Here is a 22,471-nt window from a genome sequence, read left to right as displayed (position 1 = left end):
CTTTTTCAGCTCGCGCTTACCCCCATCACTGATCCTTTTGAAAGGCGACAGCCTTCTTCCACTTATGGCTCGCCAGCTCTCGGTGCTGTGATTTGCTGATGATCGAGTCCAAAAAGAAAGCATAGAAGTCTGCATCTTTCGCATTTTGTACGACCGCCATCGATTTCGCAGCATTTGTATCCTGCGCGAGAATTGATGCAAGGTATGTTTCCTGATCTTTCTTGATAGTGGCGCTCGGTGTTACAGCAAGGTCTTGGAGACGGAGGAGTCGGGGAAAGGTAGCTGCCTGTTGTAAGGGCATCTTTGCAGAGAGGTCCCAATTGGTGATACTAGATACGTTAGACTTGTAGGTACAGGGTGCAACACAGACTCTTTCGGAGTCTTACCCCATAATATCGTGCTCAGAATCCACAAGTATTGTCTCCCCTGCAAGCTCGCCGTGATCGATCGCCCAGGAGGTTTCATCCAGATCGGGTATGAGGACAGTAGGTAGGAGGCTCTGTTGATCGGAAACGTCTTGCTCTGTAAGCTCCGGAAGCTTCCCATCACGTATGCGGACGATCTTGTTCTGAATCACTTTCGTGTAATGCTCCGTAGCAGTGGTGGGTCCTATATATAGTCAGCAGGGTGGGCTTGAATGAAAGGCTCACCTACTATTCTCCTGGGAGCATTCGATCAATTCAGCTTGTATCTTAGCGAGCTGCTCAAGTACTTTGTCACGAATAGGTCGCGAGGGAAAATCATCAGTCCACACTAGCCGAGTGCCCTGTATCCAAGTTGTGGCAATGAAAGGATGTCCGATAGGATTGTCGAATGTGAGATCACAGCCCTTCAGCTTCGGGGCCCATTTGAATCCCTTTTCCTCCAGCTCTGTGAGAGCACGAGCTTCAGCCTCAACAAGATAAACGATGAGACCAGGAGAGCTTGGGGAAACGGTTGGCACACGAATAGCCCAGCTCTCGCCGTCTTCAAAATCAACCTTGAAAACTTGGAACCTGAAAGTCTTGAAGAAGTCACTCAGGGCAGGGACTTGTCCGTCTGTTCGAAATTGGTTTGTGGCTAAGAGGATGCCATCTTCGTTGATTAGCTTGTCCATGACTGGGTTGCGCGCGTCCCTTGCGCGAATGAGCTGTTTCTTCCGTATTTGGCGTTTTCGACCGACTGAGCTGTCCAAATCCTGTACTCAAGACTCTTTTTTCAGATGGCAAGATGCGTTAGGTGAAGAGGATGGATTATAAGGCGGGGAAGGAGGGGTTCCAAGGTCACAGGGGTTATATTTTACGGTAAAGATGAGGCTCAAATATGAATTAAATTACTGTTAACAAACGTCTCTCCTTCCGAAAAGTCCCCATACAAGTCAATCAGTCCACTTTGAACACTCTTCATTCTCTGACACTCCTACTAGTAATTCTTTTTCACAACTGCCCTCGCAAACTCCGCGAAAGTCAAACCAGCCTCAACCTCCTCCCCCAAATTCGGCTGCGTAAACACTGCTAACGTATTCCTCGCAATCCGTCCCTCTCCACACTTCGCCCCCTTCACAAAATGCGGTACAGCCCGAAATTTACCCCGTGTGATGAGTTGAAGCGCCTCACCAGTCTGGAACGCGAGGCAGTCCTTGGGAATGTTAACTTTGACGACCTCACCGGCTCGGGAACGGATATACAGTCCCGCGGAGGGATCCGGGGAAACAGTCAATTCGGGAAGAGCAGATGATGCAGAATCAAGTGTTGGGGGTGTAGCTGCTTCATCGAGGAACATGGCGGATGTAAGGCCTGTCAGACAGCCGTGGTCGATATGCGTAGCGCACCAATCATCGTCGTCTTTCTCGTCTTCCTCCTCTGCGGATACTGTCTCTTCGTTGGAAGGGAAGTAATGCAAAAGCCTCGCTTTGGTGGTGAGACTCGTCTCAACAACCCGCTGCAGATATCCCGGTTTGTAGTCCTCGATATTCGCCTCGGCGTACCGATCACATGCGCGCGCTACCAGTCCCGCGGTCTGAATGATCAGCGAGCAGAGACTCTCGATACTAGGTCTGAAAGTTGGTAGATGTTCTGGGGAGGGCCAAATATTAGGTGCCGTGTACTGCGGTAGATCGGGGAATCCATCTGCAGGCGCGCTATCTAGGGTTGGGTCTTGGTAGAAAGCGCAGTTGACGTAGTAGGAGCCCTTTAATGTGTCGAATTGACCTGATTTGAGGGTCTCTTTGCCGCAAGACCAGCCTACTAAGTAGTTTGATTCAGGGCTTTCGAGGGATTCTGGATTTGTTAGTAACGATGCTTGTTTTTGATTATGGTTTTGCTTATGTTGCGTACCTAGTTCTTTGGGTGGGAGGGCTGCTAGGTAAGATGAATTTGAGAGAACTTGTGCGCGCAGCTGTTTAAATTCTTCGGGGAGGTCTTTCACGACGATGATTCCTAGCGAGGCTGGACCAAAAGCTTCTGTGAGGGTGTCGAAGGAAACGGCGCCTGGTGCCAATTAGTGATTATAGAGGGCTGCATACATTTCCAAGGCGACTCTTACCATTCTCGAGGTCCTTGAGGCTTACGGTCACCGCTTGGGCTACTGGTGTCTTGTTGACAGCCATGTTGTTGGAGTTAACAAATGTGTCATGTTTTTCCCCGCTTCAACAATTGGGTTAACGGGAGCGGCCGATAAGACGGTTAGCGACGGCTTGATAAAGCGGGCGAGTCTATACTTCACGCACGTTAAACTACAGTGTCAAGACAAGAGATTATAGTAGAGTAGATGTTGATACATGAATTAGATCTATCGTACAATATATCCGAGGGATATGCTAATGCTATACTAGGTAGAGGTATCCTAAGCCTCAGTTGAACCAGGCCTTCTCGTAACAGTCCTCAAATTTCCAAAGGCCAGGACATCACCAATACGCTTTGCACCCGTGAAAAGCATGACAAGGCGATCAATGCCACATCCCCATCCTCCTGTCGCAGGGAGACCCCATTCCAGAGCCTCGAGATAGCTCTCATCTATCTCGCCAGGCTCACCAACTGCATGACTAAACCGCAATTGGTCCTCAAACTTACGGCGCTGCTCGAAGGGCGAGTTTTCCTCTTCGTAGGTGTTGACCAACTCCTTGCCTTGGATGAAAAGTTCTCCACGCGCAGCGACACATTGACCGGTTGTTGGGTGTGTGAATGATTTCGAAAGCGGGGAGAGACATTCAGGAGGATTGATGATGAATGTAGGGTCATCGCATTGGGGTTCGACGTAGACGCTGCAGAGTTCATCTAGGAGGCGGGGAAGGGTTGCATTCTCGGGGAGGGGGAGGGAAAGAGTTTGGAAGAGGGTGCGGATTTGGTCAAGGGCGTCGGGGGAGTTAAGGTCGGGGAGTTTCTGATTGATGGCTTCTTCGATGCCAGTGATGAAGTCGATGCGCTTGAAAGGCGCAGTGAAGTCGACCTGGGTGGGTTCAAGAGTGGTGTTGAGGGTTTGGATGTGAGCCGCCATGCCGGACAGTAGTTCTTCGGTGATACGCATCAGGTCTTCTAGGTTGGCGTAGGCGTGGTAGAATTCGCAAGTCGTGAATTCAGGGTTATGTGTTTTGTCGATTCCTGGTACTGTCAGTTTTTGTTTCCTCGCTCACGATATTGTAGCTGAACTTACCTTCATTGCGGAACGATGGACCAATCTCAAATACCCGGTCAAAGCCGCCGACAACGAGCCGCTTGAGCCATAATTCCGGCGCAATACGCAAAGATAGCTGGCGCTCTGGGAACTCTGTGCCAGATGTGATGAATGGACGGGCAATAGCACCACCAGCCACAGCCCCAATGATAGGAGTGCTGACTTCCATGAAAGAGCGATCGACGAAAAATTGACGCAGATACTGAGTGAGAGCCGATCTAGTTCGAATGATATCCGCCGCTGCGGGATCAGCCAGGAACTGGACATGGCGGGGATAAGGCGAGGTTTCATGTGAGCTGTCATGAACCGGAACATCATGCAGACACGGCGCAAGCAGCTGAGGCAGCTGAGTAGCCTTGATAGTAAGCTCGCCACGACTAGTACGGTGCGGGGTGCCAGTTACAGCTGTAGAGACACAGCAGTTAGTGAGAAATTATATACCAAGCTCACGGACTCGAGCGAAGACATACTGAATGCATCACCACGACGAAGGAGTCGATTAAACGTTTTAAATTGGCTGCTCTCGATGCCCTCGAGTTGGCCTTTGTTGCACATCACTTGAACTTTATGGCCATCTTGCACGATATCGAAGAAAGATAATTTGCTCCCTGCGAGTCTGTAGGTACGTATTCTACCTAATCTAGTCTAAGTACAAGGACAATAGAGAGGCCTTAAGCCAAGAACAACAGACGCAACCTACCAGAGATGACGACTGTGTCTTCTACAGAATCATCGTTGGCTAACCCGTCGTACCGTGAGCGGAATTCCTTGCAGCTCATAGTACGCGTGTCCACTGCAAGCCGGGGATATGGGTCTGCATGGGCAGACTTGATCCCCTGTACCCGTTCGTGAAAAGTCTTTTCAGGGGATGAAGCAGAGCTAGCATTCCGGATAATCTGCTGTGTTAGTCGAGCCCGAATGAGGGGCTGAATACGGGATTGTTGGAGGCGTCCTGCACTTGAAGGGAGTCAGTTGAAATTCCCAAAACAATTGCAATGCAAGAAACAAGAATGAATGGTAGATCAGTTATATTGTCCGTGCGTTCATATACTCGTGAGAGTATCAACTGCAGCGGTTCTGAAGCAGAAGGGTACATATCATCATAGAAGGTAACGAGAGAAAAAAGAAACTAAAAGTCTTTCTTACCTGAAGCGTAGACCCTCCAAGCTGCGGGACAAAGCCCATGGGCGAATTGATTGCATTGTGAACAATTCACAGTTCACATTGCGTGGTTGAGGGAAGAGAAAGAAGGAAAGAAAGGAAAAGTGCGAAAGAAACGGGAAAAGTGGAAAAACTCGGGCGGACAAGACTAGGTGGCCCAAGCTTCCAAACTCGACAACTTCCGGTCCGCATCGACCCTGACAACCAACCATCATCCAATCTATCAAGGTATGCACCATATTTATTCGCGATCTGGGTCAGTTTACACTAATCAATTGCGCTTCCTTCAGTTAATCTCTACCCAACCACATCACATTCACCATGTCTTTCCTTTTCGGCGGTCAGCCCAAGATGTCCTCGGAGCAGAAGCTCGCTCAGGCCGAGACCGAAGTCGAGATGATCTCTGACATGTTCAACCGGTGAGGAATCGTCTGCCATAAAATACAGTATGGCCTCGCGCTGATACAGGGTCCTCAATAGTTTGAACGAGTCCTGCACCAAGAAGTGTATCCCCGTCGACTACCGCGAGGGTGACCTGAACAAGGGCGAGTCCGTCTGCCTCGACCGCTGTGTCTCCAAGTTCTTCGACGTCAACATCAAGGTTAGCGAGAAGATGCAGGGTGATGCCGCTCAGAAGCAGCAGGGTTTCGGCATGTAAAGTGACGATGACTTTACAACTTGACGCGCGGGAGAAGGAATTAGACAACAAATTGAAGTCCCCCTCCGATAACCAATCGTCTAGAGAGCAGACTGGCTACTGCGATAAGTATCCCTTGCTCATTGGAGGGCGATTTGTCTTTGTTTAGTGATGGGACACGTTTATATCATCACATTTGGATTTGGCGAGGAACGCCGATCTATCTATGTACAATAGCAAAAAATTGGAAAAACAGGAGAATTTCCAAAAGGAAAAAAAAATTATTACTGTACACGCGCGTTCGCGTGAGAGATGATTACGAGCCAGAAGACCCTGAGAGGCCGAAGGATCGTCGAACCCATGCCATCCAGGAGATGCTATGCTCTTCCTCGCCCTGGAGTAGGGCTTTGACGCGAGTTTCCACGTTGACTATATGTCGCTCAAAGTCGGTCAATCCTTCCTCCATATCGTCAACTTTAGATTCAAGGACATGAAGTTCGTAGTCCAGTTTAGCGCCAAGCAGCTCAACGCGTCTGACACTGTCATTCAAATAGGAACTCTCATCGGTCAAGAGATCACTGGATCGTTCTCGTAGCCGTTGATAATCACCAAACCGCTCAATGTAGACTGAATTAAGTTCTTCGTGCTGATCATAGAGTAGTCTGTTGAGGCCGTCCACCGAATCCACTTGACGTTCAACCCAAGGGGCAGTATGTTCAGACAAATGCAATATTCGGGAGCTGAAGATACGAGCATCGGATGCCAAGATGTCTTCTTGGGCAATGGCTTCTTCCAACGTGGCCGTTTTATCGACTCTCGGCTGTTCAACTAGCGGCTTAGATGCGTGGACCACTTCTTCCACGTTACTGAAGGAAAGGTGCCTCGGGCATCGCTCATCACAGCGCTGGGGGTCTATTTCACTACTTCGAAGCTCTTCGCAGCTTTGAGCTCGCCGAAGAGACATCAAGGCTAGACTTGGCCGTGGATCTTCTGGATCTCCCGGTTCGCTTGAGGCGGCGGTAGACCGGGTAACAGTGCGCTCTAGATCCGATTCTTCTTCCACGCCAGGAAGGGTTGTTGGGACTGGAAGATGATCCTGTTGCTGCACCTGTGAGTCTGGCTCTGTGGCTGTCGGTGCAGCCTCGATGTGAATTTCCGGAGGCTTGGCATCGGGCACTGAATCCGTCCGAGTGGAGGGTTGGCTCTGATCATCCTCAGGTCGATATTCCGACTCTCCGTCAAGCTTTGACTCAGATGTTGGACCGGTGCTGCTTCTTGTTTTAGTGATAGAGGGCTCGGTATCGCTGTCCATAGACGGGCGATAAGCAATATCATGCATCACTTCAGGGCCGTCACGAGAATGCTTGTGGTGATGAGACCGCAGACCAGGCAGGCCCACTGCGTCCTTGAAACGGCCCAGGCCAGCCCGAGCATCTGACACTCTTCCGCTAACGCCTTTCTTCCGATGGTCTTTTTCTTCGGCAGCTAGCATTTCTGAAGGCTTCCACTGTCGGTCGAGATTGGAGGTCACTCGTTCGGCATGCAAGTCCTCTCCGGAGTGCTTCTTCCGACTTGTCCAAAGATAGCCGCCCTGGTCATCTGTGGTAAACATCATTTCTGACGTTGGAGCACGGGTGAACGAGTCATCATGGCCACTCTTGCGGAGTTTCCCCAACCACAGCCACTTTGGTCTTGATCCGTAACAGCACTGGATAAAGGTATCGATATCAAGTGTTTCAATGTCGGCAATCCCGCCCTTCTCGCGTCCACGAACCATTCCCATGACCATCTCACCACCTTGGCCGCTGAGCTCAGCCATCGTTGATTTGACAGCATCGGTCCACCCTTCCGCGTTAGCAGCCTTGGCCGTTGCGCGATGTAGTCGCTCCAAGGTCGGCCGATCTAGTCTCCTTGTTCGACTCATTTTCTGGGACTTCTGGAACCCGCTGATACCCCGTTTTAGGTTGTCGATATCGAAGGCATCCTTCCCCACAGGGGCTCCATATGTGTGAAGTCGATTCCGGGCACCCAGAAGTGTTCCGAGAAGAGCAGACACCGTGGTCGGTCCCAACGTACCATCACTCGGTTCAATATTATACAATTCTGATCCGATATCTGCCCACCAGTCACTGATTGCTGCTTCAGTCACATCACACAGGAGACCGTCCACATATTCCGGCGCTAGTTTATCAAACACCATCAAGGCAATCTGACACTGCTTTACCAACTCAATTACTGCATTATAGAGAGGAACCCGCTCGTTTGTTCGGTATAGCTGATGGAACTTTGCTTCAGTGGCTGGTAATGGAGACTGAAGCTTGAGACCTGCCCGTCCAGCGCAACCCAGCCGCTTCAAGTTTTCGTTCACAATGAAATCCTCTCGGTGTTTCTTGATATCGCCTTGTGGGACCGGTATGACCGTGAGGGCCGATGGGAAAGTGCCCAAGTCTGTGACCATGACAGTGCCGAGTGGGGTCTCCTTCTGTCGAGCATGGTACTGCTTGACAGCGTCAAAATACAGTCGCAGGCGAGGTGACCATGTGGCTTCATCTGTTGGTACGCTGAGTACCCCAACAATAACTGTATGCGACGGGTCTCCAGTATATGTCGAAATAACAAAGGTCGGATGCACGCGAGAGCAGGCCCATTGTTCGACAATGTAGATCTCGTAGCCTTGCAGGGTAGAGCGGCGGTGAAGGACGTCGGTCGAAGGGTCTTCCTCAAGGTATCGTAGGGCGACAGGGTCAGTGAAAACCAGTCTTTGGTGACCCTGGCGCACTACTTGCTCGTGACCGTTCGTGTGGGAGGCGGGGCTTCCTCTGAGGCCGTCGGAGACCTTCGCGGAGTCTCGACGATCCGGCGCCGACGTGCCGGCTGCGTTGGTTGACATGGCGGCTGTCGGTTAGTACGAGACGCAGAATCCCGAGGAGAAAACCCAAGAGAACAGATAGTGAATATGATGGAGAGGACCATTGATCACGCCAGCTTCGGCGCCACGCCTCGGCCCAGGTCAGGGAGGCGTCGCCGAGTGTTTGAGTTAAAGCCGAGTCAAGGAAACACAAAGAGGATATAGGGGATGAACAGCGCTTGAGGCATATTCCAGTTAAAGCAAAAGGAGAACAGTAAGAACAAAAAGCGCTGGATAGTGTAACAATCATCAAAGTGTAGATTTAACTACAAAAGCCTGCAGAATCAGCGACGTCACTGAGTGGGCGGTGAAGATTGACATCAGGCATCCACCAAACAGGGGTGTAAATCCAGGGTAAATCCAGGGACCAGCCGTTTAACTAATGGTCAGCACGTCTACTGCAGGGAGAAAACGTCTCCGTACATAAACATTACTGCTAAGCTAACACGGAAAGCCTTTAGTCCTACAGTGACACGACGCGTCCCGACACGCTAAAATCTACAAAACAGAAAACGACAGGTAAATCTCTTCTCTACAGGCCACCAACCTGGGTAGCAAACAGTAGTGAAAAGAAGACCATACAGTACTCAGGATTGGACGTTGCAGAAACGCGAACAGTCCAATTCCATAGCCCTCGTAGAGGCTGCGAGTAAGAACGCTCGATGGACGGACCAAGGAGGTTGAGGTATCTTGTTTTTTCAAAAATTCCCTTGCGATCCCTAAGGACCATAAGGAGAGGTCAATTTGGTAGTTTTCAACTAGCAAAAACACGGTCTCGGATGTCTCCTCACTGACGCGTGTAAAACCCGTGCACTAGGATGAAGAAGAAAAGAAAAAAGAAGGGGAAAGGAAAACAGGAATGAGAGATATTTATACCCTGAGGTGACTCACGCTAGCGTAAGCGAGAGTGGACCAGTGTCACATGTGATTGGCCAAAGTGGGGTGAATGACTCATCCCTTGCGGGTGCTCTCTCAACTAGGACTAGCGCCTCTTGAAGCTCGGTCTCTTCATTTACGAGCACTATGATGAGCATCTCTAAGCACTTTGTAGCTGATTTTGCAAAGCATGTATGTAGCACACAAGACTTTAGTGGAATGCTTGCATCTTTGATGCAGTGCATCATTCAGTGGGCCTGTAGTACCCTGCTGTAAAAGCATCAGTCGACTCCTCAGTCTGGTCACGTGCCTATGGCGTCGATCACCCGGAAATGATCCAACATCGCCAACGTCCCACTCTCGAGATCGCTTCTCAACTGCTTGTTGTTCTGTTTCCCTGGACCTGCACAAAGAACACCCATGCTATAAAATCTGGGTACTCGGAGATTTAAAACTACATCATAAGCGAGCCTCTGATTTCAGCTTGCATATGGCCCCCGCTGGATTCGGGCGGTAATCTCACTCACCTCCGCATTGAGTACCCACCCATCAAACATCATGGAACTTGTGCAAAAAGAGCATGACAGACTCCTGAAGAGGCTGAAAGCTTCTCACGGTATTAAAAATGTGGATGCCACTATCGATTTACTACAGTCAGCCCGGGACACTATAGCTTCTGGTTAGTTCCGCATGCCCAAGTCGCATCCATGAGAGTCTAGGACTCGCATATTGTCGCTGGGCTGATCGTGAACTAACACTCTTCCCTCCTTTGTAGATCCAAACCAGGCTGCTATCACCCTGACTAAACTCCAGAACCCTGTGAAGTCGTCATTCGACTCCATCAATGACAATCTGAAGGAAACCCACAGCGGCTTAAACAAGTACACCAAGTCCCTCGATAAGGTAATGCACTTCATTTAAACCATCGTGAAGGCCCCTCTAATATGTCCAAACTTGCTCTTTCAGCTATTCAAAGATCGACCTCTCCCCACCACAGAACATGACGCCCTCTCGCAACAAGAGAATCTAATCAACCGAGCGATTGCGATGCACCTGCTCCGTGAAGGACAATTTTCAGTTGCTGCAACCTTCCTGGCTGAAATCGCAGACCAGAAAGCGATGGATAATCCCGACTCAACCCCTCTCTCCCCCAAGCCTGCTACTAGTCTACTTGACATCGATGAGGTCCCCTCCAGCGAAATTCGGAAGCAGTTCGCTTCCATGTACTACATTCTCCACGAAATGAAGGAGAAGAAGAACCTTCTCCCCGCCATCGAATGGTCTCGAGAGAATCGCGAAGCTCTCGAGGCCCGCGGCAGCAATCTAGAGTTTGAATTGTCTCGCTTACAGTTTGTATGGCTCTTCCACGGCGAGTCTCATGCGCAAGACGTTCGCAACTGGCAAGCGGCCGTCAGCTATGCCCAACGGGAATTCCAAGCATTCATGCCCCGCTACCTGCCGGAGGTTCAGCAACTGATGGGTGCCATGGCCTTTTGCCCAAACCTGGGGGGGTCACCGTACTCGACCATCTTCAATAATCCCTCTGCCTGGGATGATGTGGCCCAGTTCTTCACCCGCGAATTCTGCTCTCTGCTGGGTTTGTCCGCTGACTCCCCGCTCTATGTGGCCGCTACCGCTGGTGCCATTGCGCTCCCCACTCTTCTGAAGCTACGGACTATCATGAAAGCCAAGCGCACTGAGTGGACCAGTGAGAATGAGCTCCCAGTATGTGCTCCCTGTTTCGTCTTATCACTATATACTCCGAACTTACATTTTTCCAGGTCGAAATCCCATTGCCACCCTCGTACCTCTTCCATTCGATCTTCGTCTGCCCAGTCTCAAAGGAGCAAGCCACCGACGAGAACCCACCCATGATGATGCCATGCGGGCATGTCATCGCCGAGGAGTCGCTGCACAGACTCAGTAAGAGCAATCGTTTCAAGTGTCCCTATTGCCCCAATGAGAGTCACCCCAAGGATGCCCGGAAGATATTCTTGTAGCGGACTTCCAATGTTTTGATATTTTTGTGATGTCGTCGGCGCAAGGTGTTCGGGAATTTCCTAGGATATGTCACTAGCGTTTCGGAATTGGTGTTTCGTGGAAATGACTTTCATTATTCTTTTTGTATGCTCCTAACCGCAGCTCGTAGCCTACCCACACCTTAGCATTTTCCATACTGAGAAGTACTATTTGACTCTCGTGGTCATCGAACAGGGCGGTAGGGGATCTGCAGGGTTATCATGTCCACAATGGTTTCGAAAGCTGGGGCGGCTCTATGCCCAAAGGCATAAAGGCATATGGTGGGGATAATTGAAACACCTGCTGGAAGTCTCGTGAATCTACGATGCGAAACTGTCTGGTCTCGGCCAAATCAGTATGGGTTACTTGAGCTTGGCACGCTGCGGTTCCTTCATGCGGCGGAGTGAATCATCCAGGGAAGCAGGATCCCGAGGATCAAAATCAGTGAAGTGCCGGGAGAGTGTACTTAGAGAGGCATCACTGCATATGGACGTGTCTGTATGAGCCTCCCAAGGTTGCTCAGATTTCCGGGAGTTGGCCGAAATAGGCGCCGCCCATCAGAACTAAGCTTAACTCACAGCCATCAATTTACTTTGGTAAAGGACTGACTGGACTAATACCAATATAGATATCATCATTATGTATACTAATACTGTTCAGAAATCAAAGTTTATAGGAGTACAAACTCCTTCGTTCCTCCCTTTCTTATCCTTTCTTCTCTTCCTTGCAATCTCCATTTCTCAATCTGCTTCACAACAGACTTGATAAGATTCGTCTCAACTACAAAAGACACTATGTATTTTCTCATGCAGACTTTATTACGTCTGCCCCGCCTCATGGAAACTTCATTCCCTTTGTCTTTTCTCGCCGAGACTGCACTACCTGAACGGGCACACTTCGGTGGGCAACGGCAGCATGAGATGGCTGGGGATATAGAGACCCAGGTGCCCCGGTCCTCCCTTAGTATCTACCAGAGTCGGGAGAAACGTCATTCAGAACGGGGAAAGCAAGCTACGCTAGCTGCCCTTGCCCTGTTAGTGGTGATCTTTTGCATCATTATCCTCTTCATCGCAGTACTGGCGCCTGAAAAGTTATCGGATTTGGATGAGATAGATTATGAATAACCCCGACACTGCCTAAAGATTAGGACCTGCTGTGCTGTGTGATCTATTCCCAGAAGCAGGGAAATGGGAGGTCTGGGCCGCCCGGGGCCTCAAGTGCTTGTTTGTCTATTTGCTTTTGTATAAATGTATATTTATTGTAGGTCATCTTGACTTACGAGGTAAAGATCTTTTTGCTGCGGGTTTCATGGTGTTAATTAATAGCCATTGGTTTTACAATCTTTATCTCAATTTCCCTCGTATAAGTATCATGCGTCGTTCCTATGTACTCCTTCCCAATCTAGATCGTGGGTAGGGGCTCATTTTCGGCAAAGTGCTGCTGAGCTCTGCATGCGCAATGCTTACAGCCTGGCTAGCTGCAGGGGCTTAGGTAACTACATGTAGACATTATTTTGCAAGGCTCAAGCTTTATTGTCGATCATTACTGAAAAATAGTGACGATTGATCATGCCCTGAGCTTCCGTGTGAACCCATAATTTGCTCGTCAATTTTCATACATTGGACCTCGGGATCCATTATCGTAGAAACCTGCGGAAGTGTAGTGGAGCACTGCTCGGATGTGAGGGACCGAGTTAGTGTATGGGATAGTGCATCTTTCTCCAGGGCTGTTTCAAAGCGCAAGGTTGCCTGTAAGGTCCATTCGAAGAGACGAATGATATAACTATACCGCCTTCTCCATGCATTTTCAATTGACCCCTTAGATTTCAAATCAGAAAATTCCATCTGCTCTCTGGACTGTCACACGACCTTTCTCACTAACTTCTGAAACTTGCAAATCCTGGAACAGGGGAACAGTAGTTTGGACTGGTCAACTCCATAATTTTCACTAATTTCCCATGTCTCCACTTTCAGCAGCACTTCACCTCCTCATTGGCCCTCATCATCCCGTGACCACGCGCCCATTTGGCGACTCCCCACTCCCCCTTTACGCGTTTGAACCCCGTCATGACGCGTCGGAACGTCCTGAAAGCTCCAAATGGGGTAATATTGGCCCTGTCAAACCCGTATTTAGGTCACAACTCCCCCGTCCAGTTCCTGTCATGTACATTCGTGACCAAGCCCAGGTTTACCAATTTGCCCAGGGGAATTACCCGGGTAAGGTGCGCTTGCGTATAAATAGAGCTTGTAGCCCCTGATACGAATTCTGATCTTGAATCGAGTTTGCGCATCATACCGTCCTTCAATACAGCTGTCCCTTTAGAATCAAATTTTATTCCCAACATGCTCTCCAAAAGAAATCCCCCGCAGACTCCTTCGGATGCCTTCACTCGTTATCGAGCCACGAAGGCGTCGATGAGCAGATCGAGACGGAATATCAGAGATAGTTCCAGCTCCAGCAATTCCAGGCGCATAGAGATAGACCCGCGGCGAAGACCGGCATGTCCTCCAGACGTATCGTAAGTGATATTTTCCCATTCTTTCTAGCCATTGATCTAGCGACAAGATCATCTGCTTGTTATCCAACGCGATGATTAACATGGCAATTGAACAGCTCCCCAACCCCATCTACATCACCCATCGTCCTCATCAACGTCGGTGCAGAGAAACGCCTATTCGCAGCACACGAAGCCATCCTCTCCGCATCGCCATTCTTCGCTGAGCGCTGCCAATCGCAAACCCCCTCCCCACCCTCCCGCTCCCACCCGCACATCCAATCCCCAGGTAAAAGAATCAATCTCCCAGATGAACAACCCGAAGTTCTCTCCTGTGTACTGGAGTACCTATACAAAGGCGATTATTACCCCCGCTTGCGCCACAATGCGCGACGCAGAGCATGGGAACTCGAGGAGGACGAAAGTGACAAAGATAACGACGAGGGAACAAGCGCAGGCGCAACTCTATTCCACACCGGAGCGGGTGAAGTTATCTTGCGGGATACCGCTGTATAGTAAGTCTCAAATCTAATCACACTCACCCCAACATAACTAATACTCAATTCCAGCTGCGCTGCTGAGAGATTCAATCTCCCCGCTCTTCAACGACTCGCACTCCGCAAACAGGGTCTGCACTCGGGTATCACGGTGAATACCATTCTTGCGAGTGCGCGGTACGCATATGCGCATACACCTGATACAGAGTCGAAACTGCGGGCGCATTACCTTGCGCTGATTATTCGATGTCGGGGGACGTTTAAGCGTAGTGGGACTATGCAAATGGAGATGGAAAAAGGTGGGAAGTTGTTCTTTGATTTGTTTGTTGCTATGTGTAACCATATGGTATGTCCCCTATCTATATACTGCCGGACTTGGTCGGGTGGCTGGGTTGGTTAGTGATTGGGAGCTGTGGCTAACGGCCTTTAGGATGATGTTTTCCCGGCTTTGTCGGTTTGCAGTTCTGCTGCAGCAAGGGAGTGATCGGGACTGGTGTTGGATAACGGTTTCGGTTTGGTATTCGATTGACGAATGTGTTGATGGAGATTTGGGTGAGTTGGAAACAAAGGCAAGACTGTACTTTTTGAAGGGCTGGAGTGATATATGCGAGGGGGGTTTTCAATTGTACTGCGCAGATGGTATTGTATTATTTTATACCCATGTACTATTAATTGAGGTTTGATGATAAGGCAAATTGAAGGTTGTCATGTTTTTGTTCTATGCAAACTTATTCATAGTAGGTCATAAAGATAGTTGGTACCAGACCAAAACAACTCGCGTGTTGCCCCATTGAAGTTCTTACAGCCTTTGCTCTGCCTGGCTGACAAGAACGTATGTAATATTAGAGTGGCATATTCATTTATTTCGCCTACCTTAGACACCAGTCCCGGGGAAGGCGGCATTGTTCTTGCTCAGCACGACAAAGCCTCGCTCGCGGGCAATGTAGCCCTTCATAAGGCCCTATGACAATTGTGAGTAAGCATGAAACATCAATATCTTGAGCTAGCACGAACCTTGTAGATAAGGTTGGAGAGCAAACACTCCACCTCATCGATATCGACGCGGGTCCGGCCCGTTGCGTGGGTCCCGATCCGCAACGCAGCTGCAAATTCGACGACTGGTACACGGGTTCGTCGAATAGGCGGTTGGCCCTCTTTGGGCTCTTCAAAGCCACCAGCAATGAACACTTTTCGGAAAAGATTGCGTAGGGCAATATCACGGCCTCGCTCGAGAGGCAAATAAATGCGTCTTTTCACAAACTCCTCTTCACCGGCGGCCATGGCTGCGTCAAAGCCAACAAGATCGCCTTTCCGAATGCAATTCGATAGTGGGCGGAAAAACAACTCAAGTTGTGGGAAGGGAGCGAGGAGTTGTTTGCTGGGGAGGGTATGGGTCGTTACCAAATGGCAGGGAATCAAATACATGAGAATCAATCTATTGTGTCGGTGAGTAATGGCCAAACGGAATCATCCAGATCTACTTACTCGCGGTTTTTAAGTGCTTGTCGGTGACACATCCTCCAAGCAGTGGACAGATGTTTTTCAGCCTGCAAGATGTTAACCAGCCGAACGCATCTCATTGCAGGGGTACTCCACGGACCTCCGTGTAGTTTTCATCCAGGAAGTGTATAACACCAATGTAGTACTCGAACGTGACAATATGGGACTTTGGGAATGATTCTAATGGCGGTAGTTCATGCGACTGGGCATTGATGGCGCGCAGCAGATTCTTGGTGAGGCCAACGGAGTTGATCTAGACCCAGTTAGTGGACATCCAGCTGTACTGAGTGGACGTGCACAAACCTTGAAGTAAGTCTTGAACAGCAGACTGGTAATGTTGTAGATCCCCCACTTTCGAGAGTCTTCAATAGGAGCCCTACGTCTTATCAGCGACTAAGTCCATGACCATTGGTGGCTATTACTCACCGGTCAGTCAAACACAAGGTGAACATGCGGTTGATAATTCGAGCTCCATCCTCCAAGTAGGCGTTTTTCTCAACATCTGCAGCTACATCATCCAAGACTCCAAATGCGGTCGAGCTCTGAGAGGCTGCCTCGTTGTCGGCCTTGATCGCAAAGGTGCGCAAGAACTTGCCGACGGTGTACATGCACGGTAATGTCCAGGCAGGAAAGCCTGCATCCGTGTATCCTTTGTTGAGTGCCATGGCCATCTTCTTCCAAGCTTTAAATATAGCCGCTGCGCTAGCCTCGGAATGACCATCTTCGAACCTCAAAACCTCCCCCACTGCTTCCCAGTACGCGGCAAATACGTTAACCCAAGCAGTTTGTTCGGCTTTCGACACCTTCAGGCCTTTTCCGTGAAAGAGAGATGAGGCGAGGTCTTGTGTGAGGTATTGAGCATTGGTGAAATCGTAGAACGAGCTCAAGCGATGAGGGCTATTCGTAGTCGCAATTGGAGTGAACACCGTCGCGAGGGCGGGACCCGACCCGTGAATATAGGCATTTCGAAATTCGGCCGCAAGGGTGCTCATTCTGAGCGTTACCCCTCCTTCTGAGGTGATTGAATCAAGGAGAAAGTCGTGGAGCGTATCACAGCAGCATTCAATAAGCTTCACTCAAGTCACCACTCGAACCGTGGCTTAGTCAGTCCGGACAAGAACGTGGGGCGTGAGCGGTGCGGCGGTGCAGAAAATGTGGCGGGAAGGTGTGGCAGAAGGAACCCCGTTACAGCACTTCCTATCCGGGACTAGTGCAAACCAATGCGATCCACTCGCTTAACCGAAGGGCGATAGCCCTAAGCACAATGCAACACACTTCCTGATTTCCTCTTCCCCGGCACACTAACGACTCAACCACCACAGCGACAATCACAGTTAGTACACCCCCATATTCACCTCCGACGAAGTCATTGCTAACATCTTATTTCCAGATGGGTACGTGTCACTTATTTTCGATTTTCCAGCATTCTTCTCGAGACGGTTACGGTGTGTGCGATCGGTGCGATGATATATCAGGCGGAGCGACAATCTCTTCAACAATGACACAAGGGCCTCGAAGCAACAAGAACAACATTCAATCAATTCGCGATATCATTATGGGGGAATTTGTGTACGATGGGATCGACTTGAATTCAACAAGAAAAAATCCGCTGCGGTACCGATCTTGAAATTTTTAACAACGACCAATCCAACGTCCCCCTTGTCACCTGCAGGGATACTCGCCAACCACCATCGCACATCGCTATACCGTCCGAGGAGAATTGCTGAGCGCATACAATTCCAGGAGTCATGACTGACGGATTCACAACAGGGCGTCTTACTGAGTACCAGGTTATCGGGCGTCACCTGCCCACCGAGGCGAACCCCACGCCCAAGCTGTACCGCATGCGCATCTTTGCGCCCAACACCGTTGTCGCTAAGTCCCGGTTCTGGTACTTCCTTGCTCAGCTCCGCAAGCTGAAGAAGTCCAACGGTGAGATCGTCAGCTTGAACGTGGTATGTATAGAATTTTTTTCTTCACGACCAAGCGAACAACTGCTGATTTCCATCTAGATCGCTGAGAAGCGTCCCCTCAAGGTCAAGAACTTCGGTATCTGGCTCCGCTACGACTCGCGCTCCGGTACCCACAACATGTACAAGGAGTTCCGCGAGATGAGCCGCACCGACGCCGTCGATGCCCTTTACCAGGACATGGCTGCCCGTCACCGTGCCCGCTTCGGTTCCATCCACGTACGTCTCGAATCAGTCCTTGTTCCTTAAAACATTCTTTCTAACAACCCCACAGGTCCTCAAGGTCGTTGAGATCACCGATGCCGACAGCATCCGTCGCCCCTACATCAAGCAGCTCCTCGGCAAGAACGTCAAGTTCCCCCTGCCCCACCGCTCCGCCAACCCCGGCAAGAAGCTGTTCTCCTACTCTCGCCCCTCTACCTTTGCTTAAATGTGATGTTTTTGGGTTTGGGAAAGGAGTGTGGATGAATAACTGCGTTACGGCCATAGCATGCATGAAAGATATTGGCCGCGCGGCTACGGCCTGTTTGTACCCAGTAATGGGGAGATGTCTCTAGCCCCGTATAGTGACATCTGAGGTTAAATTTCAAAAATATCGGGTTCACGTTCTGCATCTGTCCTTTGTAGACCTTTCTGCATCGATCTTAGATCTTCCGCTGGAGCAATCTCAAAAGATAAGACGTTTGGTTGTCGCTATGGAGACAGATTTTTCGGATTGTAAATCGAAACGGTTCCCCTTCGTATCAAGTCTAATGGGGGACAAAGTACATACTCTTGACTGCACATGGTCCGTGCTAGTTATTTTAAGCTAAAGATGGAGTGACGGGCCGCAGATCTAGATTCATTCACGGTCTTGCCTAGCTAGAACTAAGCCGATATAGAAGTAGGCACAGAGGGGTCCTACGGGCCATGGCTAACATTCCCGGGGCGCCACACCAGTAAGTAATCCGTCGGAGGTTCGGGCGTACCTGAGCCTGTACCCGATCCCTCCTCCGCGTCGAGCCAACCGCATCAGCCTGTACATTGAATATCGGGAAAGTTCTTTTTAAGCAAATCAAATAACGGTATTTCTCAGAAAATTGGGGACCCTGGTACCACATGTGCGCTTACGCAATATGGCGAATATCTTTAATCGCAGGATTGCACGATCCCTTATTGCGTCATGTGTTGAGGAGCCGAGCAACACTGTCCGCTTTCCGTATCCGATTTCTTCCCTCTTTTAGCCTTCACTCTTCTTACACCCACCCTTCCACCTGTTAATTCATATATCACCTCAATTCATCTGCAAACATGTTCGCTCGCCAAGCTTTTCGCTGTGCGCAGCCTCTGAAGCAGGTTCGTCAGAAGTTTACCGACTACTCCGCTCAAGACTAACGATTCTGTTTCAGAGCTTCCGCAAGTACTCCGCGGAGGCTGCTCCCAAGGCTGCCGAGTCCACTCCTCCCCCTCCTCCTAAGAAGTCCAACTTGACTCCCATCTACGTTGCGGTTGGTCTTGCTGGTCTCGGCGCTGGTATTTACCGCTACAGCAGCACTGCTGAGGCTGAGCCCAAGGAGCGCACCAAGATCTTCAATGGCCAGGACTGGGTGGACCTGAAGGTCGGGGCCATTGAGACCCTGAGCCACAACACTAAGAAGATCCGCTTTGTGTTCGATGACAAGGAGGCCATTGGTGGTCTTCCCGTTGCCTGTTAGTGCTTTTCCCGTACATTTGTGTTGATATGTTCCGTGCTGACTCCAGATGATAGCTGCTCTATTGACCCGCTTCAAGCCCGAGGGCAAGGAGAAGTTCACTATTCGCCCCTACACCCCGACCAGTGAAGAGGGTATGATTTCTCCTGCATTCATCATGTTTACTCACACTAACTCTTCTTTTAGACCAGCCCGGCTACCTTGATCTTGTCGTCAAGGTCTACCCCAATGGACCCATGTCCGAGCACATCCACTCGCTAGCTGTCGACCAGACCCTGGCCTTCAAGGGTCCCATCGTCAAGTACCCCTGGGAGACCAACAAGCACAACCACATCGCTCTGATTGCTGGTGGTACCGGTATCACCCCGATGTACCAGCTTGCCCGTCACATCTTCAAGAACCCCGATGACAACACCAAGGTTACCCTGATCTTTGGCAATGTCAAGGAGGAGGACATCCTGCTGAAGAAGGAGCTCGAGGAGTTGGAGAACACCTACCCCCGCCGTTTCCGCGCTTTCTACGTCCTCGATCAGCCACCGAAGGATTGGGCCGGTGGTAAGGGCTTCATCTCCAAGGAGTTGCTGAAGACCGTTCTGCCTGAGCCCAAGGAGGAGAACATCAAGCTCTTTGTCTGTGGCCCACCTGGCCTGTACAAGGCCATCTCTGGCGGCAAGGTCAGCCCCCAGGACCAGGGTGAGCTCGCTGGTATCCTGAATGAGCTTGGTTACAGCAAGGACCAGGTGTTCAAGTTCTAGATAATATGTAGAATATTTGAACCAGCGCATAATCACATGCGACAGCTGTGTACATTGATGTGTTTCTGGTTTTCAGCGTTGTTCTTGCGCCATCCCCATCTTGATGTGCTGCATTTGTCTGCTTAGAGATCTGACTTTTTGGTCTAGAAATATACTTCAGAATATTCTCTTTACTCACAAACTCATTGACCTTGAAATGAACAGAAAAAAACGTATATATGTATAGGTACCTTAGGATCATTCTGCGATCTTGGCTGCCCCGGGGTTTAACCAGAGCATTCGCGCATGGGGGGTAGACGGGTACCGAAATATATTTTTTGGGAAGCGCCCGGAACGACCAACATCCACATTTGATCTAAGTGAAAAAATCCCAGGATTTATTAACGATAGATCAGATATTGAGTATTTATGGATTTTTTACAAAGTTGAAAAACGTATAATTAAAATATTTACTATTTGGGGTTTAACGGTTTAGTATGTCACAAGCCTAGAGCCCCCGGGTCACCGCATGACCGCTGAGGCGACACCAGCTTGAGCCCCAAGCGCCCAAGAAGCAAGCCCCCTAAGCCTAAAGCAGCGACAGGCCGAACATGCCGGGGCTTAAGGAAAAGTGAGCCCTGGGTTATTTAGTAGCCATCGTTCCCACCCCCTTCGGCCCCCCTATTCCTTCAGGCTTTCCCCCCCCCCCCAAATTCTTTTTCCCTTCCCCCTTCACCTCACTCTCGGCATCACCACACCATGTCTCCCACCGATTCTAAGGCCGAACAGGCCACTGTTCAAGTTAATGTTGATGAGCTGCGCGCTTCTAAGGATGCGGTATGTTTCTCCTTTCACTCTGTTATTCGCGATTCAATATTTTCCTTTTTTCCCCTTTTTCTTGAGTTCATTTTTTTTTTGTTATGTTCCGGTGCACCCACTTCGCGCTTGCCTTGACGCGTCGCATATCAACAACGGGGGTTTGACCTGCATTATCGCGCCTGATTTTATCTTTCAACCATGAAAAGCCTTTCACTTTGTCTTGATGGACTTGAAACCTCTCCAGATATTCAAATTTATCTGTTGCGCATCAAGCGTCTCAACAGTCATGACATCATGCGCGTGTTATCCTGCCCTTGAACACCGGACAGCACCTTTCCCCCATTCATCCTTTCACGTGTGGCACATTCCTACAGCATATCCATATGATATGTCCCATCTTATCTATAGACCATGTTAATGTAAAAGAAATACGGCACTAACAACCCGATAGATGCTCATGCGGTTGATGTCCCTCCAAGCTTACATTGCCGACCTGAGCAAAGCTTACTTGGAGCATGCCAACAATGTCATCAGCGGTGGCCCTGCCACCATTGATATCCCTGCTGTGCCCGCCGGGTTAAATGTCAGCCACTTTGAACGGGCCAGCAGCCCCGGTGCGAAGTCTGAGACCGGCACCAAGAAGCGCAAGCGTGCGCCCGTCGACCCCAATGCACCCAAGCGTGCCTTGACCCCGTACTTCCTGTACATGCAGAGCAACCGCTCGAAGATCGCCGCGGACCTTGGCGACGTCGCCAAGCCCAAGGATGTGGCCGATGAGGGCACCCGCCGCTGGCAAGAGATGCCTGCTTCGCAGAAGGAGGTAAGAAACTAAATCCATTTCAATTGACAATCATTCGGATACATTCAACTGACATTTGAAAAAGATCTGGAAGGAGCTTTACCTGCAGAACTACGAGAAGTACAAGGTCGATATGGCCGCTTACAAGGCTGGCAAGGAGGAGGAGCAGGATCCAGCTGCTACCCAGCTGCAGGCCGACTTTGCTGAAGCTCCCAAGGAGGTTTCCGATAATGAGACTTCGTCTTCCGAGGACGAGGAAGACGACGAAGAGGAATCTGGCGAGTCCTCCCCGTCTCCTGCCCAGCCTCCTCCCAAGGAGAAGACCCCCCGCAGCACCAAGCGCCGTCGCGGCAGCGACTCAAAGAAGGAAGTGCCCGAGTCGGCAGTGAAGCAAGCCTCGCCTCCTAAGAGAGGATCCCGCAGCAAAAAGGCGGAGCCCGCGGCTAAAGAGACTCCCGCTGCAGAGACCAAGACCCCCAAGGGCAAGAGCAGAAAGCGCAAGAGCGAGGCGGCTTAAATGACTGTTTCTTTAATATCAGCAAAAATTTCAATTCATATATTACTCTTTGATTTTCCTGATGTACTTTATACCCTGTACGGAATAGGTATAATTTAGTATAAGCAGAAAATTTAGTTTGCGGGGCTTGCAAAAAGAGTGCGTGTAGGGTTATGTCAAAAATAGTGATGAGCCTACCAGAGTCCAGGCAATTCTAAT

The 22,471-nt window shown here is 50.0% G+C and overlaps 11 protein-coding genes across 11 annotated transcripts; 6 read left to right on the top strand and 5 right to left on the bottom strand.

Moving 5' to 3' along the window:
* Positions 1-25: 25 nt before the first annotated feature.
* Positions 26-1,096, bottom strand: N7503_005951 (uncharacterized protein; the record flags this gene model as incomplete). The annotated part of the gene is made up of 3 exons (XM_057065498.1): positions 26-329; positions 387-609; positions 655-1,096. The coding sequence occupies 3 exons, from the start codon at positions 1,094-1,096 to the stop codon at positions 26-28; spliced, it is 969 nt and encodes a 322-aa protein (XP_056923241.1).
* A 305-nt stretch (positions 1,097-1,401) lies between these two features.
* N7503_005950 (uncharacterized protein) lies at positions 1,402-2,594 on the bottom strand (the record flags this gene model as incomplete). The annotated part of the gene is made up of 3 exons (XM_057065497.1): positions 2,524-2,594; positions 2,316-2,468; positions 1,402-2,258 (listed from the first exon to the last, which is right to left on the bottom strand). The coding sequence occupies exons 1-3, from the start codon at positions 2,585-2,587 to the stop codon at positions 1,402-1,404; spliced, it is 1,074 nt and encodes a 357-aa protein (XP_056923240.1). The 5' UTR covers positions 2,588-2,594.
* Positions 2,595-2,823: 229 nt separating this feature from the next.
* Positions 2,824-4,853, bottom strand: N7503_005949 (uncharacterized protein; the record flags this gene model as incomplete). The annotated part of the gene is made up of 5 exons (XM_057065496.1): positions 2,824-3,578; positions 3,631-4,056; positions 4,122-4,286; positions 4,352-4,608; positions 4,798-4,853. 5 exons carry the CDS (start codon positions 4,851-4,853, stop codon positions 2,824-2,826), a joined length of 1,659 nt encoding a protein of 552 aa, XP_056923239.1.
* Positions 4,854-5,133: 280 nt separating this feature from the next.
* Positions 5,134-5,470, top strand: N7503_005948 (Tim10/DDP family zinc finger protein; the record flags this gene model as incomplete). The annotated part of the gene is made up of 2 exons (XM_057065495.1): positions 5,134-5,231; positions 5,293-5,470. The coding sequence occupies 2 exons, from the start codon at positions 5,134-5,136 to the stop codon at positions 5,468-5,470; spliced, it is 276 nt and encodes a 91-aa protein (XP_056923238.1).
* Positions 5,471-5,765: 295 nt separating this feature from the next.
* On the bottom strand, positions 5,766-8,339 carry N7503_005947 (putative Sin3 complex subunit (Stb2); the record flags this gene model as incomplete). The annotated part of the gene is made up of 1 exon (XM_057065494.1): positions 5,766-8,339. The coding sequence occupies one exon, from the start codon at positions 8,337-8,339 to the stop codon at positions 5,766-5,768; it is 2,574 nt and encodes an 857-aa protein (XP_056923237.1).
* Positions 8,340-9,791: 1,452 nt separating this feature from the next.
* On the top strand, positions 9,792-11,233 carry N7503_005946 (ubiquitin-protein ligase RMD5; the record flags this gene model as incomplete). Its single annotated transcript, XM_057065493.1, has 4 exons — positions 9,792-9,912; positions 10,009-10,136; positions 10,200-10,958; positions 11,015-11,233. The coding sequence occupies 4 exons, from the start codon at positions 9,792-9,794 to the stop codon at positions 11,231-11,233; spliced, it is 1,227 nt and encodes a 408-aa protein (XP_056923236.1).
* A 2,361-nt stretch (positions 11,234-13,594) lies between these two features.
* N7503_005945 (BTB/POZ domain-containing protein) lies at positions 13,595-14,727 on the top strand (the record flags this gene model as incomplete). Its single annotated transcript, XM_057065492.1, has 4 exons — positions 13,595-13,770; positions 13,866-14,261; positions 14,316-14,589; positions 14,674-14,727. 4 exons carry the CDS (start codon positions 13,595-13,597, stop codon positions 14,725-14,727), a joined length of 900 nt encoding a protein of 299 aa, XP_056923235.1.
* Positions 14,728-14,986: 259 nt separating this feature from the next.
* On the bottom strand, positions 14,987-16,814 carry csn12. Its single transcript, XM_057065491.1, has 6 exons — positions 16,170-16,814; positions 16,047-16,119; positions 15,844-15,996; positions 15,729-15,790; positions 15,258-15,678; positions 14,987-15,204 (listed from the first exon to the last, which is right to left on the bottom strand). Exons 1-6 carry the CDS (start codon positions 16,733-16,735, stop codon positions 15,118-15,120), a joined length of 1,362 nt encoding a protein of 453 aa, XP_056923234.1. The 5' UTR covers positions 16,736-16,814; the 3' UTR covers positions 14,987-15,117.
* A 677-nt stretch (positions 16,815-17,491) lies between these two features.
* Positions 17,492-18,143, top strand: N7503_005943 (60S ribosomal protein eL20; the record flags this gene model as incomplete). Its single annotated transcript, XM_057065490.1, has 3 exons — positions 17,492-17,698; positions 17,756-17,932; positions 17,988-18,143. The coding sequence occupies 3 exons, from the start codon at positions 17,492-17,494 to the stop codon at positions 18,141-18,143; spliced, it is 540 nt and encodes a 179-aa protein (XP_056923233.1).
* Positions 18,144-19,003: 860 nt separating this feature from the next.
* On the top strand, positions 19,004-20,159 carry N7503_005942 (cytochrome b5 reductase family protein; the record flags this gene model as incomplete). Its single annotated transcript, XM_057065489.1, has 4 exons — positions 19,004-19,048; positions 19,102-19,402; positions 19,461-19,538; positions 19,591-20,159. The coding sequence occupies 4 exons, from the start codon at positions 19,004-19,006 to the stop codon at positions 20,157-20,159; spliced, it is 993 nt and encodes a 330-aa protein (XP_056923232.1).
* A 660-nt stretch (positions 20,160-20,819) lies between these two features.
* N7503_005941 (uncharacterized protein) lies at positions 20,820-22,395 on the top strand. Its single transcript, XM_057065488.1, has 3 exons — positions 20,820-20,975; positions 21,409-21,777; positions 21,842-22,395. Exons 1-3 carry the CDS (start codon positions 20,898-20,900, stop codon positions 22,271-22,273), a joined length of 879 nt encoding a protein of 292 aa, XP_056923231.1. The 5' UTR covers positions 20,820-20,897; the 3' UTR covers positions 22,274-22,395.
* Positions 22,396-22,471: the final 76 nt, after the last annotated feature.

The sequence above is a fragment of the Penicillium pulvis genome (genome assembly GCF_028828015.1).
Source record: "Penicillium pulvis strain IBT 33274 chromosome Unknown contig_23_segment0_segment0, whole genome shotgun sequence".
NCBI lineage: Eukaryota > Fungi > Ascomycota > Eurotiomycetes > Eurotiales > Aspergillaceae > Penicillium > Penicillium pulvis.
The sequence above is the reverse complement of the archived record's forward strand: the minus strand, read 5'-3'. Positions and strand labels throughout refer to the sequence as shown.

Coding starts and splice junctions, on each gene's coding strand:
- csn12 (XM_057065491.1), bottom strand. CDS start 16,735: ATGAGCACCCTTGCGGCCGAATTTCGAAATGCCTATATTCACGGGTCG. Junction 16,120..16,169: donor ACCTTGTGTTTGACTGACCG/GTGAGTAATAGC, acceptor GATAAGACGTAG/GGCTCCTATTGAAGACTCTC. Junction 15,997..16,046: donor TGTTCAAGACTTACTTCAAG/GTTTGTGCACGT, acceptor AACTGGGTCTAG/ATCAACTCCGTTGGCCTCAC.
- N7503_005941 (XM_057065488.1), top strand. CDS start 20,898: ATGTCTCCCACCGATTCTAAGGCCGAACAGGCCACTGTTCAAGTTAAT. Junction 20,976..21,408: donor TGCGCGCTTCTAAGGATGCG/GTATGTTTCTCC, acceptor ACAACCCGATAG/ATGCTCATGCGGTTGATGTC. Junction 21,778..21,841: donor TGCCTGCTTCGCAGAAGGAG/GTAAGAAACTAA, acceptor CATTTGAAAAAG/ATCTGGAAGGAGCTTTACCT.